The sequence below is a fragment of the Camelus ferus genome, chromosome 21 (genome assembly GCF_009834535.1).
Source record: "Camelus ferus isolate YT-003-E chromosome 21, BCGSAC_Cfer_1.0, whole genome shotgun sequence".
NCBI lineage: Eukaryota > Metazoa > Chordata > Mammalia > Artiodactyla > Camelidae > Camelus > Camelus ferus.
The window spans coordinates 28369010-28385558 of NC_045716.1; the positions used below are offsets into that span (position 1 = coordinate 28369010).

Here is a 16549-nt window from a genome sequence, read left to right on the forward strand (position 1 = left end):
AAAACCCTCGTTGGGATGAAGACAGGCCCTGCCTGCGTCCCTGGGGCAGGGAGACCGCGCCAGCCCCGTCTGCTCCTTGCTCGGGGCACTGGCTTGGGGACCAGAGGGCATGGGCGGCCACTGCCTGCCCGAGCTTGGAAGGGGTGAGACCCTGCGGCAGGCAGGGCCGGACCCGCACTGACTGTGGGCCCGGAGCCCCCCTGGGATACAGGGGTGGGTAAGAGCCCTCTGGGGGCCACGCGCCCCCCTCCAAGCAGCCTGCGCGGAGGTTAACGAGGGAGGAGAGAGGGGCTTCCGGAGCCCCCTGGGCCCCTCTTGGACCCTGAGAGCATGTGTTCTCTGGTGAAGCAGGTAGAGACTGGCTCTGTGAAGGTCTCTTCACCCGGGGGCGTTGCTGCGACTTAATCCTCACCTTGAGTCACAGCTGAGTTCCTACTTGCAGGATTAAATCGCCCTTTGGCTGAACGACCAAGAGCCAGATCTTGCCAGAACTGGACCCCGAGAAGTAACGGGGACCCCTCAGGGCCTGTGGGGTCTGGTCGTGCACATGGGGGAACTCAGGAGAAGTTTCTAGCAGGAGGCTGAAGGGTCCTGGGGCCCCGAGAGATGCTGCTAGCCTGGGACAGCCCCATGAGCGCGGAGCGCGACCCTGGGGGTGAGGACGCGCTGCTCTCCGGGAGCGTGGACTCCCGCTTCACCGCCCCAGAGGACAACCGGGGAAGTGTCTTCGATGCACACGGGTCCTGTCCAGAGGCAGGGGCACGGCTAGAGGGAGCTCGAGGAGAGGCACTGCTTCCTCCCGGAGCCCTCCCCCTGGGCCTGGGTCACCCCCACTGCCTCTCCTCTGCCCGCCTGACCCCATCCCCCCGCCTGCTGAAACCCCGCGCCCTCACGGTGGCTCTGGCTAACTCCACGGAGGGGCATGGCTCCATGATGTGGAGGTCCCTGCCGCGCTGCCTGCCCCCCACCTGGCCCCCATCCCTTCTGCAGTTCCACACATCCGCACGGCGATTTCCTGAGTCTGGGGACCACGAGAAGCCTCCTCCTGTAGCAGCTGGCATCCCGCAGCCTCCTTCCACCCCTTCTCCAAACACAGACGGTTCCGTCTGCACCGTGCTGAGTGGTGCAGGCTGTGGCGCGAACGTGCCTGGGTCTGTCTCCCCCACAGCCCCCTCAAAAGACCCCCACCGGCTCCACTCGGACCACAAGTGTGGGGCAGTCTGTTTGGGTTGCTTTCAGACCTGTGCTCTCCTATCAGCGACTGTGAAAGGCTGGCCCAGGGCTGCCCTTTCGCTGCTTCCCACCTGCTTCCGTGTGGAGGTAGCAGGACTTGCAACGCACTTGCCGGTGCGTTAGGATCCACGCGTCTGATGGAGCTGCCCCCAGAATTTGTTCAGCTAGGCTCCCTGGAGGAGCAGGAGGCACGACAGGTGCTGAGGGAGCCTGGTGGGCACAGCCTGCCGAGGGCAGGGCAGGGCATCCACCCATTGGACCAGGCAACCCCCTCTCCCCAGCCATCAGCTCGTCACCCACCCCCGGCCTTGGGGTCCCCTCTGTGGTGGCGGCATTGGGGGCCTGGCCCTCAGTAGGGCGTTCTGCACACTGCAGCTGACTCGAGGCAGCCCCACTGCCTGGGGGGGTGGAGTGGAAGCCCCCTGATGGCACCCAAGGCCCCTGGGCCCCCTCCAGTTGCCATGAATAATCCTCCTGCCCTCACGTGGTTCAGGCTGCGGCCACCCCACAGGGCCCTCCCCAGCCTGGTGTACCCCTGGCCCACCGGCCAAGGCCCCTGGAGGGGTGGGGTTCACTGGCACCCAGTGAGGGCTGAGGGCTGGCGAGGTTCTCAGCCCTGCTCCACCCTGAGGCTGTGACAGCTCCGCTCAGGGGTGTCCTGGAAGTGAGGACAAGTGCTTTCCCTTCCCTCCGACCCCCAGCAGGCACGTGCCCTCTCCCTGACCTGCTGCTGGTCTGGGCGAGGCCAAGCTCTTCACGCCCTGGGCCCGGAACCTTCTCTCTGCTCTCCTTGGTCTCAGCCTCGATGGTCCTCCTAAGAGGTGGACCCAAATTCCTGCTCAGGCCCCTCCCCTCGTCCCGGGACTTCAGCACCCATGGAGCGGTTGACCTCAAGGAGGCTGTCTGTGAATGAATGAAGAGGGCCCAGATCAACCCCTCCCGGGGAGGCACCCCCACAGACGCCCCTACACCCAGAATTCGGCACCGAAGAAAAGACAGGAGACCACCAGCAGCGCTTGTAAGTCCAACTGTTCTTTAAAAACAAACAACCCCCCCAAACACACAAAACAAAGCAACGCCCCATCCCAAACCAGCCAAGTGTAACAGATTCGTCATTAACAGAAGAGAGAGCAGCGTGAAGTCACACACATGTCGTTACGCTACGTCACAGAGGGCAGCTGACGTGGCCGGGACCGTGGCCAGGGACCCACGGAGCGGCAGGGCTGCATGCCGCCCCGTAAATAAATAAACATGGTGCTGACAGCATCCTTTACATTAATTAGTGAGACTCGAGGACAAAACAAAGCAGAACGGCTGGACAAACGCTTGCTTGTTACACCAGAGTTTTGCTTAAAAAAAAAATTAACCCATAAACGTGAACGCTCAGGACACTTGTCAGTAGTCTGGTCAGGAGGAGCAGAGGCTACCCCCAGAACGCCAACATGGCAGAGCCCGGGTGTCTGGGCTGTGTGGGGGCGCAGCGCCAAGAACTGCAGGCCAGGCCCCCGCCCTGCCCTCACAGGTGCTGGGGAGAGCCACACTTCAACTGCCTTTGACCTCTCAGTGTAAAAAGGGACCCCCAGGACCCCAACACTCCTGCAAGGGTGCCACTGCCCCGATTCCCCAAGGTGCACGCCATGGGAAGGCCACTGTGGTCTGGACAGACACCTGGCTCCCTGCACCCTGCCAGGTCACCTCCAGAGTCAGTGGTTTGAACTCCCCAAATTCCAGAGGGAAGAGGCTGAAATCAGCTCAGACATTGCCCGACCACCGTGGAAGGGCAGGTGGGCAGTGCACCCCAGGCAGCGTCCCACCACGTGTGCACGGTGCTGTGGCCACTGCAATGGCCAGTTTCCCCCTGGACGTGCACAATGCCACCAGGCAGGGGTTGCACCAGCTACTGACCCCATTTGCAGATGAGAAAACTGAGGCCCAGGGCTGGAGTCCTGCCTGATGCAAAAAGTCCACACCCAGGTCTTTTGACTTCCTTGGTGCCATCCTGCCCCCAGGTGTTGAGCTGGACCGCCAGGTGCGGGGAGACAGCCCCGGGAGGATGCAGTGGTCAAGGAGACTTCAGTGGACATCAGTCCTCATGTGTCAGGAGCCCCAGAGGGGCAGGGTCTCCTGATCAGCATAAAGAGGGAGGATGGACATCTGGCTGACTCCTGTTCAGCCTCAATGCCCAGCCTGGGGCCCTCAAGCTGCCTGTCAGGGCTCCCTGGACCCCTCAGACCGAGCCCAGGTGGGTGGTGTCAGGCTGGACTGGCCACTCAGAGGTCACATGGCCCCCAGGAAACAGCACCAGCTGGCCTGATACCTGGGGGCTCAGCTCAACCTCCCCCTGCTGGGAAGGTCAGGGGTCAGACGCCAAGGCAGAGCCACCAGAGCCTAAATGGGCCTGGAGGGAGATGATGTGACCCTAGGTCGTCCTGGGTCCAGGGACACAGGGACAGTGAAGGGAAGCCAACTGGGCCAGATGAGCTTCTGGGCCTCAGCTGCCTCCCCAGGGGAAACGCCACGGGAACCAAACACACGGCGCCAGCACTGCATCTCTGGAGAGGAGGGGCGGGCCTGCTGGTCCCACCAGGAGTTGGACCCTGGACAGTCAGGTGGTGACAGTGGTGGAGGCTGGACTCCAGCCTCCTGACATTCGGAATCGAGCCCAGGGCAGGTGACGGGGAGGGGATGGTGGCGTCTTGGCAGGGAGCCAGCCCCAAATGGCAGCCAGGTTGCCATTCTGCCCTGGAGGGGCTGCCTTGCGGGACACGGACAGGAAGGCCTTGAGGGGTCGTGGCATCTGCTTCCACAGGATTTCAAGTGTGGAGCATTGAGAGAACTCGAGCTTGGCTCCAAAGCCGATGCAGAGTGGGCCCAAGGCAGCGTGGCCCACAGGCCAGGCTAGGCTGCTGCCCATTCGCCCGCCCACAGGAGACGCCTAAGTCCCCTCCGTGTCCCCGCTCAGGCTGGCGTCCAGGTAGGGCACACAGACAGCAGTGCTAAGGTGTCACAGGTGACAGGGTCGAGCCCCACACTGGCCCCGTCCTGCGTGTCCCCGTGGGAGCTCCGGGCTCGCCCAGCTGCCCTGACCCCTGCTCAGAGCCCCTGCCCACAGCAGACCCCAAGCACAGGAACAGAAGTCAGAACCAGCCCAGGGTCTCTCCTCCTACAGGCCTCTCTGAAGGCGGCTGTTTCACTGAGACTTTCTTTTTCTCTTCGGAGGGTGGGGAGGGAGCTACCTCGCGTCTTTAAGGCAAAGAGACATAAACCCTGGGGGTTAGTTTCACAAATGTCACTACAGCTACAACAAACAAGCGGGGAAGCCGAGCGCACGCGCCCGGGCTGCGGTCCACAGGGCGAGGCCGAGTCCCAGCGCGGAGACTGTGCGGGAATCTGGCAACAGGGCCTGGTCCCTCTGATGCACATCGTGCTGCCGGCGGCGTTAGGGAAGAAAAGACCCCTAGCCCTGGCCCCCCACCATTTCTTTAAAAAATAATCATCTTGGTGGCATTGACCTGACCCAAGATTTAAGTTAAAAAAAATTATACAAAATAAACAGAAGTGAGGAGAGAGAAGGCCCAACGTGGCCAAAAGCCCGCAGTCTCCTCTCGGTTCAGTGCTCCCGCCTCCACACGCAAGAGGTATCCGTGGAAGTCCATCCTCTGGGACTAAACTCGTACCAGGTTTCACAGTGGCCCGGCCGGGGCCTGGCAGAGGGACAGGGGGCGCTCGGCAGAGCTGCCTGGACGACACGACCAGAGTCGCTTTCCGAGGGTGGGTTGTTCTCAGCGATCTTTGTGCAGTCTTCTTTCCGGCAGCTTCTCGGCTCCTGTCACTTACGTCTCCTGGGGAACCACGTGCATGAGCTTCTGGCAGAGGACCGTTGTGGAAACTGTCAGGGAGGAGAGCGAGTTACTCGGGGGTCGTGCGATCACGTGCTGGAGGCCCGGGCAGTGAGGGGTGTAGGCACCACCTCCCCAGCCCCTGTCCTCACACCCCAGAGGTTTAAGACAAGCCAGAAGCTCAGAACCTTACGTGAAACCTCCCGACTCGTGCATGTGGGGCGGGAGGGAGATGACACACCCACCAGGCTGCACTGCCAGATGGATGCGGAGTGACCGTGACGTTACCTGGGAGCTGTGGCCAAGGTAACAGGGAGGTGCTGGCCCCAGCCCTCACCCCCCTTTCAGACCCCAGGACCATTGGGAGGGACAGGAGGACAATGACACCACACACACCTGTCTGCCGCCCAGTAGACCCCCAGGACCGGGAGCCAGCGTGCCCTCCGTGGTCCTGCAGATGGGCTGGAGCAGGCGGGTGCGCTGGGGCCCAGGTGAACCAATGTCATTCACAGACCCTCCAAGAGCATCACTCAGGGGGATTTCAGAATGGTGGAGTCCTGCCTCAGGCCTTCAGTGTTTTCTGACAGGTCATTAACAGGGTCTGTGGTCTGGGCTGGAGGCAAAGTGTTCTGGTCTCTGGGCAGGTGCGCGTCAGAACTCCAGGATGGCTCCCCTGTCTCCCTGACAGTGGTTGCAGGACAGGTGCTAAAGCAGGCATGTGAGTGGCCTTATGACAGTGCTGTGGGGACCCTGTTTTCTCTCCTCGGCTTTTCTAGGTCAGCCGGCCGGCTTTAAGCTGGCGGCAGACGGGGGATTTTGTTACTTGGCAAGGGCGGCCTGGTTTTCTGGAATCCCTTGTTCTGAGATTAGCTGGTGCCAAGCTGAGTGTCTTATCCTGAAATACGCGGGACAGGCGTCACTGCCAGACCTCCGACACAGCCCAATGCCCCTGCCACCCGGGCCCTGCCCGCTGCGCCCCTGGCGGCACAGCTTGGCTGGGTGGGCAGACCCCGGCGGGCCCGGAGGTACTCACAGATGCCCTGGAGCAGCCACTTGGGCTTGTTTTTCCACCAGACCCCGAGGAAGTAGACGGGTAGGCCGCTGAGGATGATGGTGAAGCCGATGCCGCACTCCACGGGGGTCTTCCAGAAGGAGACGGCGATCAGGAACAGGCAGGCCAGGATGAAGAACGCTGGGAGGGCCACGTGCACCTGCAGACGGCGGGGCGGACGTGGCAGCTCGGCAACTCTCACCGCCCCCCACTGCCCCTGCCACAGCCGGTCGTCACGGGCCCCATGACGACCCCGGCGGCCCCAGCCCACCACCCCCGCTGGGCCAGCCTGCCCTTGGCCCACACAGCCCCTCCCACGGATGCCCGCACACACGGTTCCAGCATCTCCAATACCTGCTGGTCAGGGCCTGACCGGTTTCCCAGAGTCAGCCTCCCAAGTGGGGCTGGCCTCTTGGGAGCCAGGACCTCACCCTGTTCTCTGTTTACCCAGCTCAGCGCCCGGTGCCAGGTGGTAATTACCCAGAGCCCAGCCGGTGCTGGTGGGGGAGCAGAAGCAACCAGGCTGCCCCACGTCAGGGAAGGTCGGCCCCCCTGGTTCCCACACCACAGGGTGGGAACCTTGGCCACCCGTCCCCACCGTCACCCAGGTGGGGGGACAGTGCCTCTGGGAAGACTGTGGCCACCCACTAATAAGCACAGGGCGCCGGCCTCCTCAGAGAGCCCTTGTGGACAGGCTGGGCCGCCGGGCAGACAGCCCCACCCGCACATGTCCAGGCGGAGGAGCCACAGAGGCGCCCACGGCCCGGCCAGGCTCCAGAACAGTCGCCCCCTTCTGCACGCACCTCGCCTCCTGCAGAGTGGCCTGTCCACACACAGACTGCCTGTCTACATGCTGGCAGAGGCCCTGGGGGGTGAACGGCTTAGACTGCCTGGCCCACACCCCCTGCCATGTGCTCAGGGTGACACAGGGTCAGAGCCCCCCCACGAGCAATGAGGTCGTCCTGGTCCCCGGGAAAGCCTGTCTGGGGCAGGGCTGCTGGGTAGGGGACGGGGCAGAGGCCCGGGACGGTGCTGGCTGTGTCAGCCTCAGTCCATCAGGAACCGTAAGAGTGGCTGGAGCTGCCGGCCAGCAGCCACCACGGGCTCTCTCTCTCCCCAGACATGAGTGTCAGCCTCTGACCAGAGTGAGGCCTTCATCAGCCCCTTTTCTGGAGAAGCAGAGTCCCCCTCGGGCAGCTGCCCCCAGTACTGAGTCGAGGAGGGGGCGAGCCCACCTGAGGTGGGGTGGGCAGAGGGCGCACAGTCTCGTCCTGGAAACCCTCCACTGCATCAGGGACAAAGCCAGTCCCTGCGGCCTCAGACCCCCTCCCACCCCGGCCTCTGCCCACGTGGGCCGCCCGCTCGCTGTGGCCTCAGCTGGGCTGCTCGCCGCCGCCCGCCCGCCAGCCCGGGGCTGCAGGCTTGCTTCTGCCCCTCTCCTGTGAGAACAGGAGCTCCGGGAGGGCGGGGGTGCTGACGAACCCCAGCACTTGGAATCCCACACCTGGCGCTCGAGAGGCTGCCAGCAGCGTCAACTGAAGCCACGGCCCTGCTACGTCCAGCTCAGACGCATGTTCACACACAGATCAGCTCTGTTCTCGCCAGGAGCCTCTGGAGAAGGTGCCCTGACCACTGGTGTGCAGAGTGGGTGGAAGCCTGGAGAGGGACGGTGGCTGTCCAGGCACACGTGGGGCCGGACAGAACCAAGAGATGCGGTCACACAGAACCTGCTTATCAACCACGTGGCCTGCGAGCCCCGACCGCCTGCGTGGGTCCAGCCCTGGGCCTTCACCTTGGGTCCCTCACCCTGACGGCCCCTCACCTGATGGTGCCCTCACCTGACGGCCCCTCACCCTGACGGCCCCTCACCTGACGGCCCCTCACCCTGACGGTGCCCTCACCTGACGGCCCCTCACCCTGACGGCCCCTCACTCTGACGGCCCCTCACCTGACGGCCCCTCACCCTGACGGTGCCCTCACCTGACGGCCCCTCACCCTGACAGGCCCTCACCCTGACAGCCCCTCACCCTGACAGTGCCCTCACCCTGACGGCCCCTCACTCTGACGGCCCCTCACTCTGACGGTGCCCTCACCCTGACGGTGCCCTCACCTGACGGCCCCTCACCCTGACAGGCCCTCACCTTGATCGGCCGCTCCAGTTCCGGCTTCCTGTAGCGGAGCCATAGCATCCCAATGATGGCCAGGGCCACGCAGAGCCAGTTGAAGAAGCTGAAGAAGTTGATGACGGAGAAGATGTCCTTGGAGAAGGCGTAGAGCAGGGTCATGACGCACTGCAAGTACAGGCACGGGCCGTGAACCCCCCGACCCGGGAGACGTCTGTCGGGTGGGCTGACAGCCCCCACTCAAAGCAAAGGAGGGTGCTGAGGAAAGTGGCCAAGGCATATGGATTCCAAGGTGGAGGTAACGGACCCCCAGGCTCAGGAAGGCGAACACCTCAGAACTGGCCTGAGGACCCAGCACTGGGGTCAGCAAAAGTGAGCCGGTGCATCTGGGCAGCGGTTTCAAACCCAAGCTGAACTCTCCAAGAGGTGGAACCTCACCCCCCTCTCCCTGAGCTGGGCCGAACTAGCCGACTGCTCCTACAATGGTGCAGAAAGGAGGGTCCTCGCTGTCCCCCAGCTTGCCCCCATCCCTGCCGTGGGGACGCTCAGGCAGCCCCTGGAGAAGCCTCCTGTCCACATGCCAGACGGGACACCTGTAGCCACGGTTAAGCCCTTGTGGGGCGGTGGCCCCGACTGACCACTGTGGTCACTGCCAGCGGGGCCACCGCGGGCTCCTGACTCACAGAAACAAGCCCTTTCTGTTTAGGCAACTGCGTTTTGGGGAAATTTGTCACATAGCAACAGAGAACTAATAAAGCCTCGCATCCTGGCACGGAAAGATGTCAGGCAGTGATGGGGCCAAGACTCACCGTGAACACGAGCGAGGGCATGGGCGTCAGCAGCTGCGGGTGGATCATGGACAGGACAGAGGGCAGGTGGCCCTCCCTGGACCCCACGAAGAACAGCCTGCGGGCAGAGGAGCAGGGGTCAGCCTCGTCCCGAGGGGCCAGTGCCCGAGGGCTGGGCTCCCTGCCATGGGACTCAGCTGACAAGGGACACAACTAGGGGCCCCCTGTTACCTCCAGCCCCCAGCTGGGCTCAGAATGAACCCATGAAGGAGTCTGCGTGAGCACAGTGGGGTCACCTCCAGGCGGGGAACTTGGTTTCTTTATTTCTGTGTCACGTGTCACTTGGACGTTTTGACTACTATATTATTACTCGTATTTTTACGAACATGACAAGAAAGAGAGCTTCCAGCACACACGCTACAAATGGCACGCAGCACTACCCCCCGGCCCCCCCGGCCCCCCCGCCCCATTCTGCTCTGGCCCCGCAGAGCCCATGTGATGGAGATGGTCCTGGTGGCTCACCTGGAGGACGTGAAGAGGGACCCATTGACGGAGCCGAAGCAGGAGAGGCCCACGAAGACGGGGATGACCCAGGACATGACACCCAGGTGGTAGTTCCCGAAGTCCTGCACAGACACCAGGCGTGAGCGCCACCCCAGGCACCCCGACCTCCCAACCCGACGGTGGCCCCCACGCAGGACCAGCCCCGCCCACTGTTGGCTCCAGACAAGGTGAGGTTCCTGCATGCGGAGGGTCCCTCGCGGCCTGGACGTCGGGGCTGTCCCAGGGTCCACACCCCCTTTTGAAGAGGGCCGGCCCCCTCTGGCACTCCTCCCCTGGGGCTGGCCCCTGCAGGGCCCTCCTCATCTGCACATCCCCGCCCCAAGAGCTCAGAGACTGTTTACTCAGAAGGTGGGACAGACGGGCCTGAGGTGGGGCTGGGGGTCCATAAGGGACTCACCCCTCGGCTCTAAGAACAACCATCACCAGGACCGCAGCAGACACGCTGATATGAAACCGCTGGGGTGGCCTGGGCACCGCTGTTAAATCGCCCTGTGATTCCCAAATGCAGCCAGCGCCTCCCCACTTCCTGGCGGGCTTGGCAAAGCACTGGCTCAGCCCCCTGAAGAGGAGCATGGTCTGCAGACGAGGCCCCGGTCATGGGCTCAGTGGGGAGGGGGGACGCGGGTGGGCGGCACCTTACCACAGCCACGGCCTCGGACGTCAGCATCTGCTCGGTGGACAGCGTGGTGAAATAGGCCAGGTTCGTGAGCACGTACACCAGAGTGACGATGGGGAGGGAGATGATGATGGCCAGGGGCAGGTTTCTGAAGGACCGGGCAGCACGTCACCACAAGGAAGCGGACGGAACCAGGCCCATCACCTGACGGTGGCCGGTCCCCACCTCCACGTGGGGAAGTGACACGTGACCAGCAAGCGGCTGGAAGGGGTCGGATGAGGGTACCAACCTGGGCCAGCAACTCAACCCTGCTGGCCTCCACTCCCCGATCTGTGCAACAGGGCTTCCTGCCCATTCTGAGGATGAACTGTATTCAAGGCCCCACGGCCCCCATAATCCTAACCCCACGCCCGCCCCCCAGGCCCTGCACTGCTTCTGTCAGGGCGGGGCTGGGCCCAAGGAGGCTGCGTCCTTCCCTCCCTGAACGTGAGGAAACACACACCCCTGCTCACACACATACCTGTAGGGATTAATCATCTCCTCTGTGACAAAATTCAAGTAATTCCTGGAATTGAGAGAGAGCAGACCTTTACTACATGTTCCTCCCACATTCATCAGGGAAACAGAATGCAGGTCCCCAGGGAGCCCCCCCCTCCCCCGGCTGCCCTGGGCCCACGGAGAGGAGCCCTGCATCGCCCGGGGCTCCCCTGATGAGCAGCTGGGGGCTCAGGGGCGCCTCCTGGGCCTGCGATGGTCCTGTCCACCTCCCCCCAGCTCCGCGTGGCCCCCTCCTGGGCAGCAGCACCGTCTGGAAGGTGCCGGGACGTTTACCTCAGGGCTGCCTTCTCGGGAGCCGGGCCGTGAGCCAGCAGCAGCGCCAGGGCTGCGCAGGGGCCCTCTTGCTCCTCGGGGTGCATGAGGCTCAGAGCAGCTCCGAGAGGGCTTCTGGCCGCCCTCTAGGCTCACCGTGGTGTCCACGGTGAGATGTGGATTTCTGGCCCAGCCCATGTGCCCCAGGCATTCTAGAACCTACCATCCCCCGTAGGCAAAGAGGCCGCTGTACAGAGCCAGTACGATGTTCCCCACATCCAGTTTGGTGCCTTCAAAGGAGGACCTGGGATCCAGGTTGGACACGTCACCTGGCAGAGGCCAAATAGACAAAGGAACGTCAGGTTAGAGAGCACGGCACTGAGGTCAAACTTCAAGTTCTGAAATGTTCTCAGAGCAAAACAGCAACAGACAAAAATGTTAGGCTGAAGGCTTTTCACTGCAACAGATTAAGTGCACTCGCTGAGCCACCTGACCCTCATGTGCGCCAGACTCACTCTGGGGCCGGAGCAAGCAGCTTCGGCCCTGACGGAGGAACACGGTCCCAGGGGCCCACCCGGGAGGGGGACAGCAGCTCTGCAGACCCCTGGCTGCTCTGAGCACCCACCTCCCGCCTGCGCACTGAGGGACAGATGCCCGGGCAGTGCCTGCCTCCACCTGGGCTACAGAGCTGGAGGGACAGGCTGATGGGTGCCAGCCGCCTCAGAGGACGCTCCTCGCAGACCCTGTGACGTGGCTCCAGGTCAGGGGGCCTGCGTCTCCAGCTCTCCCCCTTGGTGCCCGGAGCCCACAGCTGCTAAGTGCACACCCAGGCTGCCGCCTGCGCACACAAGCTTCCAAAGACAGCCGGGACCTGTCCCCGGGACACGGCTGTGCCTGGTGAGGGAGCAGTGCTGGCTGAGACGCTGGGACTCCAGGCTGAGGCGGCCAAGTCCCTGGCTACGAGCACCGTATCCAGCCCTCTTGGGTCTGTAAAATGACCCCACAACACACAGACCCGAGAAGACTTGCCCCGTCACAAGGGGCCAGCCTGACAGGCACGGGCAGAGGTCAGCCGGGCTGGTGGTCCACTCCCCATGGACGAGGGCCACCCAGCCCCACACTTCACAGACGATCACCATTCAGGAAGGAGAGCTGGAAACGAGGGTGGAGGTGCCGAGGGGACAGAGGGCTGCCTGCCAGGCACCGGGGCTGGAGGAGCCGGGCTCCCGTTGGATGCTGACTGCTCGTTAGTTCGGGACCATTTCTAACCGAGGCCCCTGGCTCTGGCCCAGGTCCTGCAGGGCCAGGCTGGGGTGTGACTCCCGGGACTACTCACGGGTCACTGCTGCCCACAGCTGGAGGGTCTGCAGGTCCCTCGGGGGTGGGGGGATGGGAGGCCCATGGGACTCCGCCACCCCAGCAACAGGACAGTGTGGTGGTGCGTGGTGAGGTTCCCACAAAGCCCCATCACTCCAGCCAATCAGGGCCTGCGCTTCAAGGCAGCACTGATGTCCCCTGGCAAACACGGCAATGGGGAGGGGAGGGACCCTGAGCTCCTGTTTCTGGGTCCATCTCCTTATGGTATTCCAGACACCTGGACTCTGCCCCGCAGGCGAGCTCGGGCCTCTGATCTCCAGCCTAAGCGGGGAGACGGACGTGGACACGTGAGGCCCCTGCACCCCCAGATGAGGATGTGGGCGGGCTCCCGGGCTCTGGCGCCTCACCCAGCCTGCCACCCACACGCGGTCTGTCTCGGAGGCCCAGGTCCCGGGGCTGCCCAGTCACAGGGTGGTCAGCAGGCTGGTGGGCGGGGCCAGTGCAGAGCGCCAGCTAGGGACGGTGCAGCTAACATCAGCGCAGCGCCCAGAGCCTGGCTGCTTCCCATGGAATGTTCTGGAATGAGCATTACTTTACACCTGCAGAGCCCTGCCACGTCCCGGGACCCTGCCCCCACACTTCTGCTATGAGGGGGTTAGGAGCATCAGTCCCACCGTTGGGGAAACTGAGGCTTGGGCCACCTGCCCAGGGGTGCAGGGTCTGGGGAGACCACCTAACTGTCCCCACTGCCCCAGGTCTCCGAAAGGTCACGAAGCCCCCCCCCCCCAGGGTGCTGCTGCCACCACGGTCAAGGCTTCACAACATTAAAGGTCTTTCCCAACAAAGGTTCCTTCAAGTAATGCATCTGATTTTCTCCTTAATCTGCCCCGTTTCCCTATTGCGACACTTCCTGCCCACTGCTTACTCTTCACCTGGAACCCCTCTGCACACCGCGGCAAGGCAGACTTTGGTGCAGTTGTTAAAACTGGCTCCAACCTCAGCGCAATCCTGAACTAGTGATACGTGTGCACACACGTCTGTACACGTGTGCACACGTATGCGTGGGGGACGCTGCGACCTGCCGGCTGCTGCTTTTGCTGAGAATAAACTCTGAGACTTGAAATGCAGGCGAGGGTTTTCAGGTAAGAACCACCGCTTCCAGGTCCACGGCCTGTGAATGTCTGTTTTCATCAAGGGGGCACTTGGTTCAGTGCCAACCAGCTCAGACCCCTGGCACACAAGACAGTTGGTGGAATTCCTGCAGCAGAATGGTATTTCCTGGGTTTACAGCTTGATTTTGCTGCATCTGAAACCCCAAGAAAATACCAGCTGCTCTGACCAAAACAAATGCAGGCTGACTCTCCCCAGGCTCCTGTGGGGGCCTGGGTAGGACACGTGGCCAGGCTGTAGCGCTGGGACGCCCCTCGGCTGTGCGGGGCCTCACTCCCTGTCTGCAAAGTGCCTGACATCCCTCGGAAGGATGTGGACATCCGGTGCACAGTGGACAGATAGCGCCCCCCCAGAGCTCGGAGCCTCCAGTGAGGCTGGAGGACCTCCCACTCTCTCCTGGCACAGCAGGGCGGGGGCTGGGGAGCTCCACCAGGAACTTGGCTGCTTTGGGCCCCAATCCACTCCTGCAAGTTCCCCTGGGCAGTCCCCCACCCTGTCACCTCCCTCCCACAGCAAGCCCCACTGCAGGCCCGGGTCTGATGGCGTGCTACCCCGAGCAGGCGCATGCAGGCCCCTCGGCAGAGGTCCGGGGCTTGCTTGGCCTCAGGCTGGGTTGGAGGTGGGCCCGGATCAGCCCTGCAGCCCCGGCGGGCACCCGACCAACGCTGGCAGAGCGTCTGCCCTCCTCTCCACGGGTGCCACGGAGCAGGCGCCAGGCCTGCTGGTTCTGTGCAGCACTTGGCCTGGGCCCCCCCCACAGGACTGGCACGGCCTGGAGGAGCGAGGGGTGACCGCCCAGGGACACCCTGCCCACGCCGTCCGGTGGTCTTGTTGGGGCGGGAGCCCTAACAGCAGGTGGGCTTAGGGTGGCTTGGAGAGCTGGTGGGGGGCCGCCTGCCTGACTCCAGGGCAGCAAGAAGCAAGTGAGGCAGCCATGCCCTCATGTAACAGCGTGCGCCGGGGCGGCCCCGGGCCCGGTGGCCACAGTAAGAATGACACAAGGGAGCCCAGTGGATTCCAGGCTCCGCACGGTGACCTCAAGCACCCTCCGGCCCCAGCAAGCAAGGCACCTGTGTTAACGACTAGAGACACTTGGGGCTGTCATGGCTGTGGTGGGGGTCACATGGCTGGAAGCCGGGGTGCCGCTGGACACTCTGCAGTGCACAAGGCGGCCCCCACAGCAGTCGGTCCCAGGTGGCAGCAGTGCCAGCACCAGAGGATGTGACAGCAGGTGCCTGGCCCACGAGCCACTGCTCCCAGCCTCCCCCATGGACCCCAACCCAAGGCACCATCCTTGTTTCAACACAGAGCTCCAGGCCCCAGACAGGGGATGAATGACTGCCCGCCCCATCCGCGCCCTGACCACCACTCAGGCTCTGTCCTCACAGGGCCACCGCCCCCGCAGGCAGATGGACAGACGGGGGCTGGGGGAAGGCAGGCCCTCTCGCAAGCACCAAGATGTGAGAACCCCAGGACCCACAGATTAACAGGGTCCCCTGGGCTCCCCCTTCTCTGCAGGCTTCAAAGTCACCCCTAACTTGTTGCCCACAGGGAAGGCAGGTGGTGGGTTCTGGCCCTAGGCTCACCTGTGCCCCAGGTGCCCCTTTCATGGGGTCCACCCGTCCTCAGCCCTAACACGCAGCCTCCTGGGAGGACCGCGGGAATGTGCGACGCAGTGCAACGTCCCAGTGGCCTCAGGAACCAAGCCAGCCCGCCCGCCATCCAGGATCCACTCGAGAATAAGGGCGACTGCAGTGGTGTTCACAGGGTCCAGAGAGCCGATTCCAGGGAAAGCAGCCCGAATCCCTGTGCCATGCAGACATAGCCACGGGAGTGTCAACCTGGGCCCCGGGAAACCCCCAGCCCCGAGAAGCCATGTGCACGGGGGCGGGACCAAGAGCCCCGCGGGACGCGCCAGCCCCTCTGAACCAAAGGACAAGGACTGCCCACGGTCTCTGCACCGCCCCCAAGACCTCATCTGGCCTCTGCGTTGGGGGCTGGCCTGGTCGCACTCACTGGTCTGGATCCATGCACGGGAACCCGCCACCTGCAGATGCCCAGTCTGCTGACAGTGTCCGGGAGAAAGCTAGAAAACCCCGGCCCCTCAAGGTGGCCAGGCCCTGCCCTACCCAGGCTGCCCTCCTGTGACAGCCGTGGACACCCCTCCTTGGGCAGGGACACTGTGAGGTCATTCCCCAAACCTGGGGGGGTCCACTGTGCTAGAACATTCCGCCTTCAGTCCCACTTTAACCCTCTGGGGGTACACACGATGGAGTGAGCTGAGCAGGGTCCCCTCAAAGTGCGCGTACCCCTGGTCGTGACCGGACTTGGAAAAGGGTTTCTGCAGACACCATCGAGGCACAGACTGGGTGGGTCCTGAACCCACCAGAGTGTCCTCAGGCGACAGAGACACGGGGAGAGGCCACATGATGACAAGGCAGAGTGACGCGCTGGGAGGGGGTGGGCCCTTCCTGCAGGTGTCAGGGGAGCGTGGTCGGCTGCCCCAAGACGGAGAGGGTAACTGCTGTTGTTCGAAGCCCCTAGTTTCTGTCCTTTGCTGCAGCAGCCCCAGGACACCCCATGCAGACAGAGGGACCTCAGTCCATCTGGGTCAGGCTCCCGGGTCCCCGCTGCGCGTCATGGGCACAGTCGGGGCATGCAACAGCCACAGCCTTGGATCCTGTGCCTGAATCACTGGCCAAGTGAGCTTGGCTGTGGTCCGTGGGGCTGAGCCCCATCTGAGAGTCCACTCTGCATGGCCAGTGCCCTTAGCGGGTTCTCCCCTCCATCCAGAGACCAGGCATCCTTGTGGGGGTCACATGCCACAGCCAGCTTACCAAGGGTCCCTCTGTCTTGTCTCCCCACATTCAGGCTGAGTGTCTGGTGCCCAGGGACTGTCCCCCTCCAGCTCTGCCTCTGAGGGGGCAGGAACCTGGGCTTGGGGAAGCCAGGAGGGGAAAGTACTGGCTCACCACAGCCAGTGTCTGTCAACAGTGTCACCTGTCTTTTAGACTCCTGGAGGAGCAGGCCCCTGGCCC

General features: G+C 63.4%; 1 protein-coding gene across 1 annotated transcript in view; it reads right to left on the reverse strand.

Annotated features, from left to right (window-relative positions):
• Positions 1-2244: 2244 nt before the first annotated feature.
• The window catches only part of SLC7A5 (solute carrier family 7 member 5), a 31252-nt gene continuing 16947 nt past the window's right edge, over positions 2245-16549 (reverse strand). The window contains exons 3-10 of the mRNA XM_006180714.3: positions 11248-11353; positions 10735-10779; positions 10239-10362; positions 9557-9660; positions 9056-9152; positions 8265-8414; positions 6106-6283; positions 2245-5122 (exon numbers count right to left, since the gene is read on the reverse strand). Of these exons, the coding sequence (XP_006180776.2) occupies positions 5067-5122; positions 6106-6283; positions 8265-8414; positions 9056-9152; positions 9557-9660; positions 10239-10362; positions 10735-10779; positions 11248-11353 (860 nt within the window). The 3' untranslated portion in view covers positions 2245-5066. The remainder of the gene's footprint in view (positions 5123-6105; positions 6284-8264; positions 8415-9055; positions 9153-9556; positions 9661-10238; positions 10363-10734; positions 10780-11247; positions 11354-16549) is intronic.